At 31.2% G+C, this 13,708-nt stretch overlaps 1 protein-coding gene across 5 annotated transcripts in view; it reads left to right on the top strand.

The window, feature by feature from the left end:
- LOC143253736 (E3 ubiquitin-protein ligase DTX4-like) overlaps positions 1-13,190 on the top strand; it is a 75,956-nt gene extending 62,766 nt beyond the window's left edge. For all 5 annotated transcript variants that reach the window (XM_076508046.1, XM_076508045.1, XM_076508047.1 and 2 more), the window contains 4 exons: positions 1,872-2,006; positions 2,673-2,834; positions 11,095-11,184; positions 12,762-13,190. In XM_076508046.1, coding sequence (XP_076364161.1) covers positions 1,872-2,006; positions 2,673-2,834; positions 11,095-11,184; positions 12,762-12,971 — 597 coding nt within the window. In that variant the 3' untranslated portion in view covers positions 12,972-13,190. The remainder of the gene's footprint in view (positions 1-1,871; positions 2,007-2,672; positions 2,835-11,094; positions 11,185-12,761) is intronic.
- The last annotated feature ends 518 nt before the right edge of the window (positions 13,191-13,708 follow it).

Below are 13,708 nucleotides of genomic sequence, written 5' to 3'. Positions count from 1 at the left end.
CTTAGGCCTTTTAGAAATCTATATCACCTCAACACATTAGAGAATTACAAATACAAAATAAATAAATTAATAATATCCACATTAAACATTCTCTTATATTTGACAAAGTGGTTAAAATATGTATTATTTAGTAGTGTTATTGAACCCACATAACTGTCAAGATATATAGATAACTGTGTTATGTCAAGGTTTAGATATATCTGTTTGAAAACAAAAGTTGGCCCTTGTCTCAGAAATGTTTGTAAAATGCTTGATTGCTTATCTAAATGTTTTGCATATTCAGAAAAGTATAAAATCAAGTTATGGTGTTATAAGCTATATATTTTTTTTATAATTTAGATGTTAGCTAGAGAAGGGTTTCTGAACTGGGGTTTCATGGAAACCTAAGGTTTTGCAAGAACAAAATCTCTAATGGTAGAAATATAAAAACAAAACAAAAAACTGAAACTATTCTGTAATTGTCACAATTGTTTTGGCTTTCTAAGCAATAAAAAATATGCCAATCATTTGGTTGAAATCTAGGCTTTCTGTTGGTTATAAATAAAATGACGGTGGGTGTTAAGATTAGCAAATTGTAGAAGAAAGGATGTGACAGGAAGGGGTCTCAGTTTTTATTTGATTGCTCTTTAGATAAATAAGATTGAAGGATATAAAAATTGTCTACCACATCAGCTGCTAGACAATACTATAAAGACTACTTTAAGTCAAATAATCTGAGTTCTCAAATGTGAGGTAAAAAAATTGATCAAGACGTGATAACTGGAGAACAATGCCAATTCTCACACTAGGGGGAAATTGAGGTTGTTTTTAAACATTTATTTATAAAATTAAAAACTCCAAACTTGTGTAATATTGCATTCAATTTTAAATCTGGATGTTATGGTTCTAGTTTACCTACAATAATAACATAATACATATAATGTGTTTCTCATATATACATGTATGGGTTCCACTTTAAATAACTTTTTGAATAAGGGTTTCATAGTAACATAAAGATTGAAAACCCCTGAGCAAGAGGATGTGAGAAGATCAAGCAAGTTTGTGGGAGGATTCCTAGAATACCCTTAATTTGCATTACAGAAACACAGAGGTTTTGATAAATAAATAAAAAAAGGATTAGGTGAGTACAGATGACCTGGTCAGTTAGCTACGTTAGCTTGCAGAGTGAATCATTGAAGTAAACTACAGCTAAAGTTATTTAGTCAGAAAGTGTTTTTGTCATTGTTTTGTTTTTAGTTACTTGATTGATCAGTTACAAAGCTGTACAGCTAAGTGTATTTTTTACACAAGTTGACACATTTCCTTTTGTGCATCATTTGTAAGGTTACTTTGGCCTTCAAGAGAAAGGATACAAGCCTTTAAGAAAACTTTAAGAAAGAAATAAGTTTTTATCCTTATGAGAATTGTACGTTAAATTATTTTCACCAGGTAATTTAAAAGAATCTGGCAAGAAAGAACAATGATAGAACAACAATACAATTTCTGTGATTGATAAAGACCTTAAATCTTTTATAGTGGTTTATAAATAGGTTATGAGTTACTAAAATGAAGTATTTTATTTAAACATTGCTAGTTCTTTCTTTTTCTCTTTATTTTCAAGAAGGATTGTAGAAATAGATACTCTGCAGTGCACTTAGTTTTGCTGGTTCTTTAACTCCCTAAACTTGAATGTTTGACTAAAATTCAAATTTACCCAGTGGACAGTGACACCATTTGATGATATTTATGTTATCTTTGTCCACGTTTTGTAAATAGACCATAAATGTTACGAAGTGATAATTATTAGGGCATCATAAACGTAATTCTGGCAGAACGTGCAAAAAATTATAGATTTGAAGAGTTAAGAAAGTTAACCTTCTTTGTTTTTATAGGACTGTTCAATATGCTGTGTTAACTTCTCTGAAGAATCCCCTTATGATAAGGATCCAAAATTGGTGTCTCTGAACCAGTGTAATCATGTTTTTCATCGTTCTTGTTTGGTGGCAATGTATAACTCTGGTATGAAGGTATGTTATAGAATGATTAATTTATTATGCTAGTTTTTATTTCGGTATATCTTTGCCATTATTTTAAAAATGAATAACATCACACTTTGTAATATACTTTTTTAATGTGTGTTTTACACAGTGCAGCACAGATGTTAAATTACATTTTTGTTTCCATTGTCTGCATTCAGTACATGATAGATACAAATACACCCACATATATAAAGACATTAAATGAATGTAATATGAATAATATTTATTAAAAACTAACTGGAATATGCAGACCCAATATATCTGCATGTTTACTGCATGCTACTTGGGCCATACATGTTATGCATATTGTGTAGTATTAGCCAATGAAACTGATCTATAATTTATGTTGTATGTGTGATTTGTTGGTTGGTTCAGTTCTTTGTGTTCTTTATTTGTTGTTGCTTGTGTATACATTTCAGCATGAAATCATATCTTGATATCTGCAACACAACATAAAGTATTTCAAAGTATAAGGGAAACAGAATTTATCATTGTTTTTGAAATATTTGAGTTGGTTTATAAGGTGTTATTCTGCATTTTTACATAAGCATTCATTATTCAGATTCACATTTGAGGTGCAGTATTATACATAAAGCAAGATCTGTAAATGTAATTACTGGTAAAAGTGTTTTGTCTTTACTGTCTTGTTCCCAGGATGGCCACTTACAGTGCCCCATCTGTAATAAAATCTATGGTGTAAAGAAAGGAAACCAGCCCCAAGGATCAATGAATGTTCAAATGTTAGATCATTCACTCCCAGGTTATTCTCACTGTAAGACTCTATGTATTACATACAGCTTTAGGCCTGGAATTCAGGTACGTTTCTCAGATTCTGTTCTCTCATTAAGTAGAGTATTTTCTTCTCACAGTTGAACAAAAGTTAAAAACTCCAACATTTATTTGTTAGAGAATAAAATCAAATAAGCAGACATTTCCTGAATTGTAACTTTTAGCCACTTCTTATTCGAAATCTTACTCTTCTTTCCAGATTTTAAAGATTACACTGTTGAGCATGTCCAGTGAAAGGAGTCTTAGATAGTCAATGTGGGTTAACATTTGGGACCTAATTAATGTTGGGGTACACCTTCAGCAGTATGAAGAAAGATGGGAACCCACTAATAGGTTTTTATTTCACAAGTTAATTTTTCTTCATAGTTTTTGGCACAGTTAATTGGTGTTATTGTTTCACAAACATTTTACTTTCTTTGACTCAACAAATAAGAGGCTTGGATAGGTGACTAAAGAGTTCATTTCTGACTGCCTGAGGGGCAACTCTCCCTTAAACACTTACCATGCACAAACAAACAGCCTTCCCTTACAAAGCATTAATATCACCAACTTAAGAGCATTCTGTCTGTTTGACAGAGTAGCATTCCAGAACAAAAGATTTGCACACATGTATACAGTTACATAGTATTTTCTGTCGTGTCACTGGATTCCAATTGACCTTACCTTCTTATTGCAATGTTCCACTGATTAGCACTCCACCTATTTGATTCCTTTCACCTTGAGCTGTTTTTTGTGGAGGTGTAGCATGCTCGAGTGCAAACAGATTTTGATTTTACATTGTTGAAAACAACTCAAACAAGGATCCTGGAGTGGAAATTTAGAAGTTTTTGTTTTGTCATGGATGATTTTTACAAAACTAATAATGATTCACTCATCTATTTTTTCATAGGCCTCATATATGGTTTAAAGTTTTCTATTAGTCCAGTGAGAAGACCATTGACAAATAGGCAATTCAGAAATGAAAGTTTATGGGAAAAGTTATTGCTAATGGTGTGGAACGAGGTGGTGTGGGTTGTTAACCTTTATAACCTTCTGGCAATATTATTTAGGCCATTTCAGGGTGCTGTCCTTCAAGGATTTTATTAATATGCATCATACACTAAATATATCGGTTGGCTACATGTAGACAGTGTCAAGTAAAACATTTGAAATGGAAATGCAGATAAGAAATGTTGGCAAACAACCAATGGCTGTGGTCAGTGGCCAACAATGCATGTGACAGATCCAGTAGCAAGAAGGAAAAAAATGAGGGAATCCTCAATAGCTGTGGCACTTGAAATTCTTTCAGGCAGGATTAGAGTAATTTAATCTGAGATTTTTTTGCTCCATTTTATTAACTATACTTTTATGCACCAACAATACCAAGTGTGGAACACAAATATACCCAATTGAATTTCATTACTCATCTGAATCTCTACCAGCTGACCCTGAAATTGATATTTGTTTTGGCAGAATTGAAGTAAATTAATCTGAGGTCATAGACATGGTCAAATGTCATTTGAAAGGGTTTGATCTCCTGAGTCCAGAACTGTAATTATATAACAGATTGGTCAAGAGATTATGGAACTATGAGCTAAAAGTCTGTGGTTGAAGATGACCAACAACAACTTTGATCCATTCTACTGGTTGCTCTGCTGCAGCTATAAACTGATTCGTGATCAATGCTCTCTATTACAAAATAAAAATGTTACAAAGTGATAAAAACCCTGGGGTATAGGGTTTTAATCATTTCTCGTCAAGACTTCTTGAACATGTGTTTTTCTGACATTAGTAATGCTCTGCTGACATTTAATGTTTGACAAGTGAGTTAATTCAGAATTATAGCTGTGGTTTAAGCAGTATGTACATGTTATAATCACAAAAGTATTTACATATGCATCTATATGTGTTTGCATCAGTAGTCTGTATTATGAGCCAAGGGCCCTATAGCAGTAATATAGTGAAATATATGCCATTGATTCTTTTTCTTCCTACATAAATGAGCCTGTAGTATGCAGCTGCTGATCACACACATTTTCTGCCATTTCTTTAAGGATAAGATTCATGTTGAACTGTTCTTTAACTGAACACTGTGCCATTATTTTAATGACTTGGGAGTAGTTGTAACACATGGCTTGTGTACTGATTTTTGTAAGAGGCTTTATATTTAATACATATTACTTTTAGAAACTTCATTGGTGTGTTGATCTGATTATTCAAAATGCTGGTCTTGCACCTAAAACCCATGTTTATGTAGCAACCCATAGTATGTTCTCATATTAATCTTCCTTGGTACAATTCCATGCACATGGAAAGGATGCACTTCTACCTATGAATGTTTTTATTGCAGAGCAATTTTATTTTTTAGTTTAAAATGCTTTGTATGTATTGTCTAAATGTTTGATACTGCCATTTTGTTCATTGATAAAACATCAGAAAGACATTACCCTGAATGACCTCAATGATATTGTCACGTTAGACCCACAAAGCCTCGTTCCATTGCTTAACGTATCTGGCCTTTCAGCAATGAGGGAGTTACAATGCAGTGGTCAATCACACTTTTAGTTGGTAAAAGAGTAGTCCAAGAGTTGGTGGTGTTGACCACCTGACAACTTAAGTCTCAGCTCAAAATTAAGGATGGTTAGTGCAGATAGCCCTGAAGACTTAACCTTGTACAAAATTTAGCCAAGAAAACACTAACCGCTATTTTTTTCATACTTCCATTTCTGAATAATATACATGTCAGTGGACTTTGTAATCACCCTATATGTATAAAGATCAGTTATTCCTTTTACAATAGGTAGATATGTTTCACGTCCACTCGACTGGAGAAGGATATTTTTGCAGTTAAAAAATATGGTAACTTTTCCTCACAAAACCTGGTAATATTTTGTTAAAGTTCATGAGTATCTTCTACAGAAAGAATGACATTAATTTAATTATATCTTGCTAATAAAGTGTTTATTTAAAGTAGTTATTTGCACTCAAACTGCTTCAGGCCCCTCAAGTGAGTAGCTGAGTAGGTTGTATTTTTCTAGTATCCAAACTCAAGAATGTAACCCTTTGTACTCACTTCAAGCCCTAAACCCTCCTGAAACTCTGAATAGTTCCAGTGCAAGGTCATTTTCACTTTGAGAATAAAAATACTTTTCTTCCTGTTATAGTTAAGTAGAACCACCTGAATGAATATTAAGCTTTTTAAAGTAAATATTTGTTTTATTTTCTCCACTATATCTCCAACTTTAGATATGATTGTCAATATGTGATGCAATGAAATGATTAAAATTAAAAAAAAAAGGAAAAAGTACCTCCTGAATTTTTTGTGGAATGTCTTTAAAGATCTTCTATTTGGTTATATTTGTAATTTCAAGTTTGTTTTTTTTTTTTTTTTTTTTTTTCAAATAAATAACTTTCCAAGCTTTATTTTCATTTCATTTGTGCTCTGGTAATAAAGTAAGCCTTAAGAACTGGCAGAAGGTATGAAGTATATTTTTAAAATGTTTGTTTAAACATTTCATTTGTGCACTTTAAAACATAAAAACCATAAAATTAAATGTAAAAGTAAGACCTAAATATGATGTAACTGTACCTCTAACCCTAACATATTTAGGTAGGAAACAACCGTAAGTGCCAAAGGTAATCAAGCAGCCAACAATACTGCGTGTGTCTTGTGGCAAAAACTGCTTGTCAATTTCAAAACAACCATTGTTAGACTATAATGTAAAATAAGCTCTCTCAAATGACTATATACATGCATGTGTAATCTCTGAATGTAGGCTATAAAAATCAAATCTGTTGAAAGTGAGCATGACATCAGTCACGGGTTAACAGAATTTATTACTTTTTTCAACTACATTCATTCAGAAAACTTTGAAATGTATGTGTCAGTAGGTTAAGTAAATATCTAATTGTCTAGACATACATCTACACAACTAGCATTATACTATTGAAACTAGAGTGCTGAAATAGAGAATTTTTATTAATTCGTAGGTCATGGAACAATATGTTTGAATTTTTTTAGAGATATCTTTTCAAATAAAGGACTTTAACTTATGATACAACTTCCAATTATAATATACAGTAAATATTCATTTTATTCACATACCTTCATTGTAAAAGTGTTTTACTTGTACAGAAAAGTGGAAGTGGATACTTGCTGTGAAAAGGTATTACAAAAACAAAACAACAAACTATTATTGGATTGTTTCTTGTTTGAACAAGTCAGGTCTCTTGCTCCCATCAATCGAGATATTAGGTTAAGCTTATTAATGTAACAATAAAGAAAACTGGAAATTGATATAAATATTTAGCTCTACAGAGCTTACATGCTAAATTACTGGGATGTGTGTAATCTAAATTTCAATGCCAAAAATTAGCACAAATTCAAAACTAGGTATGTTTTTTGGTCTGGTTTTTTAAGCTTGCTTTTAGCCTTGTATAATTACCAACATCAGTATTGGTACACAGAAACTGAAAAGACATCTGATTGATTCTGTAATGGTTTTACAAATGTTTTTTTTTGTGTGCGTGTGTGCGATGGGAAATTTGTCCTGTCCCAAGCACCTCAACTGTCATACCTACGATGTTCTGAAGACATGACAATCTCCATTCTAACTGTTGCTATGGGCACGTCAAAGTGCACTATTTTAGAGAGTTGTATTCAATATTTAATTAAACTACTTTGTTATCATAGTATACAAATTAATATCTGGTTTATTATCTACATTTATGTTATATAACTTTTAAGTTCTTAATCTTATAAGGAAATATTTAAAAAATCTTCAGTTTCACCTAGTATGATACATGTAACATTTGCTCTCTGGGTATCCCATCTTCTCTATTTTATATATCACCTTTCTTGTGAAGTACAGAATTTAATGTATGTTACACATCATGTCATTATCATTGAGGTAAAGCATAATTTTTATAGTCTTCACTCTTACTTGGTTTACAGAGGCATAAAATAGAAAATCAGACCCCTCTTGTGATGCCTACCTGTCACATTCTCTTTCACAAATTGCCAATAGTTTGTCTCTGTTTAGCACTATATTTATAACCCATAAAAAAAGTTTTAATTTGTCAAATGATGTATTACGTTGTTTCATGTACAGAGAACTGTATATTTCACTTCCAGTTCAAACTTTATTTACACAGGAAACACGTTGACCTTAACTGAATTTTTAATGGCTATTATTGCACAGCTAGAAAGCCAGAAAAATTATTATACTGGATATTGTCTGATTTTGTTATTTTTCCGTGTTTTTAGGTGCATTATTTAATTAAAATAATTATGTAATCTATTAGCACCATTAATATACAAAACGTAGATTTCACTGACAGATGACACAAAAAAAATCTGGTAAATATTCGTGTTTTTCCTATGTATTTTGTTTTTATATTATAAAAGTGCTAAAATAAAAAAAGTTGATAATTTGTCGTGTTAAAATGAGGTTAGATAAAGAAAAATAACAAAAAATTTTAAGAGGTGTGTTTGTGAGCACTTGTAGTGTAACATGAGCTTCATGTTATTCAAGTGATTTAAAACGTGTGGTGGGATTATTAGACAGAGTTCAAAGGCAATAAATTAATAAGATTTCAGTAAAAATAGATGCATATTGTTATGAGATGTAAGTTGTTAAGAATAAAGAGATTTATTGTAATGTTAGAATTTGAAGTCATTTTAGAAAGAAAAGAAAGGTAACTTAGATTTATTACATGTTTTTTGTCTGTTGGTTTACATGGTCAGTCAAATTGACCAACCTTGTGCAGAGTTAGGGTTAAAAAGTAACAGATAAAATATTAAATTTTACTGAAAAATAAATGTTTGGAATTTATTTAGGAGGTTTTAGAGGTTACACAAATGAACATTTGAACATAAAAATCACTTTTGTTCTTGGAAAAATCAGCACTTTAACTCAACATATTCAGAGAACGTTTTAGTGAAAATTCTGATATTTTTTATTTTGTATGGTAAAGAGTTGATGTTTACTAAAAGCTTGAAAAATTTTGTAGAGATACACAGAACATATTAAAAGTTATAGTATTAAAACTATAAAGCTCAATTTGAGGGTCACAAACTTTTCAATTTGACCAAGCTTGTAATGAGAGGATCAACTTGTATCCCAATAAAGATCACAGCGTGAAATTTTGAACGTGAAATGATACTAGACATGATCCAGTTCTAACTCGTGCCCCACAAAAAATACTAAAACATGAAATCTTAGAAAACCATTTAATTATGGTTTCCTTATGATCTGAAAGAAAAAACTTTCTTTTAAATGACTGATTATCCTGTTGCTTTTAGTTTACAGTAATTTATATATATATATATATATATATGTGTGTGTGTGTGTGTGTGTGTGCGACGTATCATTACGCATGTGAATATGTACGTATATAATTCCTTCTGTATATTTATTATGTTGTTGTACATAGTTTTAGTTTAACATTTCCATTCAGTGTTGAGTCGTATAAGTCACTGTTTTTCATGTTGGAACTACTTATATCTGGAGTGCTGTTTTACAAGTACCCAAAAACTTATTTCAATTTATTAAAATCTTTGTAAATCCTTAGTGATTATTGGTTTGAAGTTGGCACAAAATTGAATGTTTGCGTATTTCTCTTTACTTGTTTTTTTAAATTCAGTTTTATGTTGATGTTCTTTTTGTGTGTCAAACAGAATAATCACAGGGATAGCAGTTGTTTGCATATTGCCTATTTACTTCATTGTAGATGCACCATAATACGTAGTGTTTGGATGGTAGAAATGCTATAAATATTTCAGTTTTATTGGAGTATGTTAAGCAGATAATTTGAGTTTGTACAAAAAGTCCTTCCTCGCAGTAGCTAGGAAGTTGATTATTTTGCTACTTTGGTAAAGATACCATTCAAGAAGTACTGGTTTCAATCCTGGCTTTACAGAGATCCCATAAAAATTAGCATAAAATATGATGCTGTCATGAGACCCCAAGATTTGTTACAGAAGAGGAACAAGGGTAGTCAGATGGTTCAAACAGGTAAAATTGGCAGACAGAACATGTTGGATTATCCCAGTTGTAGTAGTTTCTTTATAAAAGCAAACACACATCACCAGTAGTTTACATTTCACAACTGTAAAGTAAGTGGCAAATATATTTGTACATTGATTTGGGTGTTGTATATATTGACATAGAATTGGAGATCTAAATCATTTTTGTGACATACCCATGTTGGCTTTGTGAAGATCCCTTAAGTTGTCTCTGTTATATATGGTGATTTAGGACTGAAGCTATGTCTGTGTGTGTTAGATGTGCTGACATAGGATTGAAGAGATGTCGTCTTGTATCTGCAAGTGAAGGGTTAGAGAGATTTGTTAAGTTATCTTTAGTGTGTTATATATAGATGTTTGTTGGAGCTTATATTGATATCATTAAAAAGCTATATTCTAACCTAATTTACAGCCTTTAATAACCCTCTTTTTAAAAGTGCAGAAGCTAATTTAGATAAACAGATTAAACCAAATTCTTAACTGGTTTAATTCACGACATCAGGGTGTACCTGTGATAAAAACATTCTGAGATACATTTTTATTTCAAGAAGTTTTTATCACAGGAACACTCTGATGTTGTGAATTAAACCAGTTAAGAATTTGGTTTAATCTGTTTATCTAAATTAGCTTCTGGATCCATATTTACAAAATTAATATCATTCACCATGTTACCTTCATAAGAAAGTCTTGCATTAGTGTATATAGTATTTGAGTTTCAGACATGTATGAAATATTAATTTTCTTCTAGATTTGATTTGTAGTTCTGATGCTTGTTAGATGAATACTTAACAACAAGAGTACTTACTGATGTTCTAACCTTTATTACAGAAGTATATTTAATTAACTATTTTCGTTATTACGTTAGATTCTAAGTTTCACTACAAGTAGGTGGCTTGGTCTGATTGGAAGTTAATGTGAAGGTACTAATAAACCTAATTTAAAATTATTATATACAACAAAAATTCATGAAATAGAATGGACAGACACACTTTATGCTTAAACATTATGAAATGTGCAGACTAAATAGCAGAGCACAGTGCATACGAGTATCAACTTTAGCAACAGTTAAGAAAATGAAAAATTGGATTAAAACTCAGTACATGGTACTAGTGTAAGTACTTTGAAACAGTTGTATACCCAGTTGAAGCTTATGAAATGGTGAATATAATTATTTCTTTTGAAATAATCTGACTTAACAATTGTATGTTTTTGTCAAAAGATTCTTCAAGTAAGAATAGTGTACAAGTCAGAACAGGTTAAACTTTAGATGCTGTTTGCTAGGGTCCTGAACATCCCAATCCTGGTAAACCATACACTGCACGTGGATTCCCCAGAAGATGTTATCTGCCAAACACAGAAAAAGGAAGAAATGTTAGTATTAACATTGCGTCTTATGGTATTTTTGAAAATTTGAAACTGTAGCTTGTGAACATTTATTTCTCAATAATAATATTAGGAAAAAGGTTAAACATTAATAAGTTGTGGCTGTGATATATTAGTTGTTACTACAAGTACTAATTCTGTTTTACATTGACTACTGAATTGGAAGGATGTAGATATATCCACTTGCTTAAACTCTTAAATTATGGCTGTGATATAATAGTTGTTACTGCAAGTACTGATTCTGTTCTATCTTGACTACTGAATTGAAAGGACTAGATGTAGCCACTTGTTTAAACATTTTTATTGGATAAAATATGTTGAATTGACATGGATTCTAATTTCAGTTAAAGTTATTTTAGTAAAATGAAGTTAGGTTTGTAAGTATTATGGAAGAACTGTCTGAAAAAGAAAGTGGTAATTATAAGAGTGTACGTGTTTTCAACTTGTTTTTAAACTGTATACGACAACATCATTCAGTCTTGATATAATAACTACAATTTCATTTTAGTTGTCCAGTCATTCTTCATTTCACTGTCAACAGCTTTATTATTTTAGTTACTTCATTGGCTAGACATCATGGTAGTGTACACTGAAAACGCTACACTTAATTTCTCTATAATTTTACCCTTGTTAATTGTTAATCAGTGTGATGAGTTTTGCTGTTACTTTTATAGTAACACTATGACATATAAATATTTCAGTTACTATGCTTCATACCAGTTAAAAAAGTTTTTAAGTTGTAATGTGCTGATTTCATACTGTGATTCGAGTAATATTTCATACTATAATGAACAGGCCAGGTTGTGACAAGAATGTAAACATTTTCTTTTAATCATGGTAAAACCATGTTTTACCAACTTGTTTAAATACTGATAACAACTGGTAGGATCCACATGTTGCAATTAACCCTTAAATTATCAACTTATTTCTATACTGAAAATATTGAGTAATTTTTTGTGTTTGCTTGGTACAAATATTCATTAGAAAGAGTGGTTATAGAACATGGATGAAATCATTCATTTTGTGTGTAAAAATAAATGCACCCTTAACAATAACTGGTGTAATTAAAATACTGATATTTTAAAAATATTTTTGTGTGTTACTTGGATGTTAATAGTTACACCGCAACCAACGAACACAGGCACAGAAACAATTTGGGGCATAAATAATTTATAAAAATATCTTTTTTTAAAAGTACTGGAATCCTTATAGATCTCTGGACCTCTTTATCACTGGTATTTCTAGAGGTTTTTTTTGTTTGTTTGTTTTGTTTTTCTTCTTATAAGAGTTAACTTTACCTAATGTTCCCTGAATTTGGAATTAGAATATTTAGGTAGAATTCATACTAATATAGGGTGTGTTTTTTTTTTCTTGTAAAACAATATTATGATGTTAAATCTTCTTCCCTAACCAGTTCGCAAAATTTAAATAGATTGTTTCATTGAGGTTTCTTATCATTGTTAAGGCTAAAATATGTCAACATCCATCATTATGAATAATATTTTGTGATTTATGTCATAGTTTCAGTAACATAGGGATTTGATCAAGAAAATATACACTTTTAGGTTCTAGATCTTCTGTGTAAGGCATGGGATCGTCGCCTAATTTTTACCATATCAACATCAGCTACAACTGGAGAATCAGATACTGTTACTTGGAATGGAATTCATCACAAAACGGAAATGAATTCCAATACCAAAGGCCATGGTTATCCTGACCCCATGTACTTGGACAATGTTCTTGCAGAGCTATCGGCAAAAGGGATCACAGAGTGATAAAATGTGCTGAGAATCTGATGTGTACATTTGACACCGAAAGTACTTCTTATTTTCTTCTGTGTATATTTGGTTCATATTTTCAGTTTAATACTGATAAGAAAATGATTGATTCATAATTTTAGCCAGAGTTTTTCATTTACATTTTGGTTACTGTGTGTACAAGTGTTATGGAGGTATTTATTCCATTACTAAATTAAAAAATTAATGTATAATTCATCATTAGTACTGTCTGTAATTGCTAAATCCTTTGTAGCAATAGATCAACCACATCTGCAACAAACCTTTAACTTTGATACTACTAATATTATTTCTTATATTTTTCAGCAGGTGTGCTATATAATAATGAAAATAAAGTGAATGTTTCATGTTCTTCAAAAGTTATATAAACTTATGCTCTTGCATGTTATCACCAATATTCACAACAAAGAGTTACTTCATCCCACAGCCACAAAGATTTTTGCACCTGCAACAAACCTTTAGTGTATCTCCCACCTCTACTTGTATTAACGTATAGTGTTCCAGTCTATGATGTATTTGTGATTAAACTATAGACCTCCACCAATAGGACAGTGACACGTGAGCACTAACATTTGATCAGTATCAGAACCTTGAGGGATGTGAAATATGTTTGAACATGAACTTTTGATCCAGATGATGTATGAAACAAAAACTGTGCCCCCCCCAAAAAAAAAAAAAAGAAAAAGAAAACCCAAAAAAACAACTGGTGTTTCAGC

The sequence above is a fragment of the Tachypleus tridentatus genome, chromosome 6 (genome assembly GCF_004210375.1).
Source record: "Tachypleus tridentatus isolate NWPU-2018 chromosome 6, ASM421037v1, whole genome shotgun sequence".
NCBI classification, from domain to species: domain Eukaryota; kingdom Metazoa; phylum Arthropoda; class Merostomata; order Xiphosura; family Limulidae; genus Tachypleus; species Tachypleus tridentatus.
Note: the sequence above shows the minus strand (reverse complement) of the source record. Positions and strands in the feature narration are given on the sequence as shown.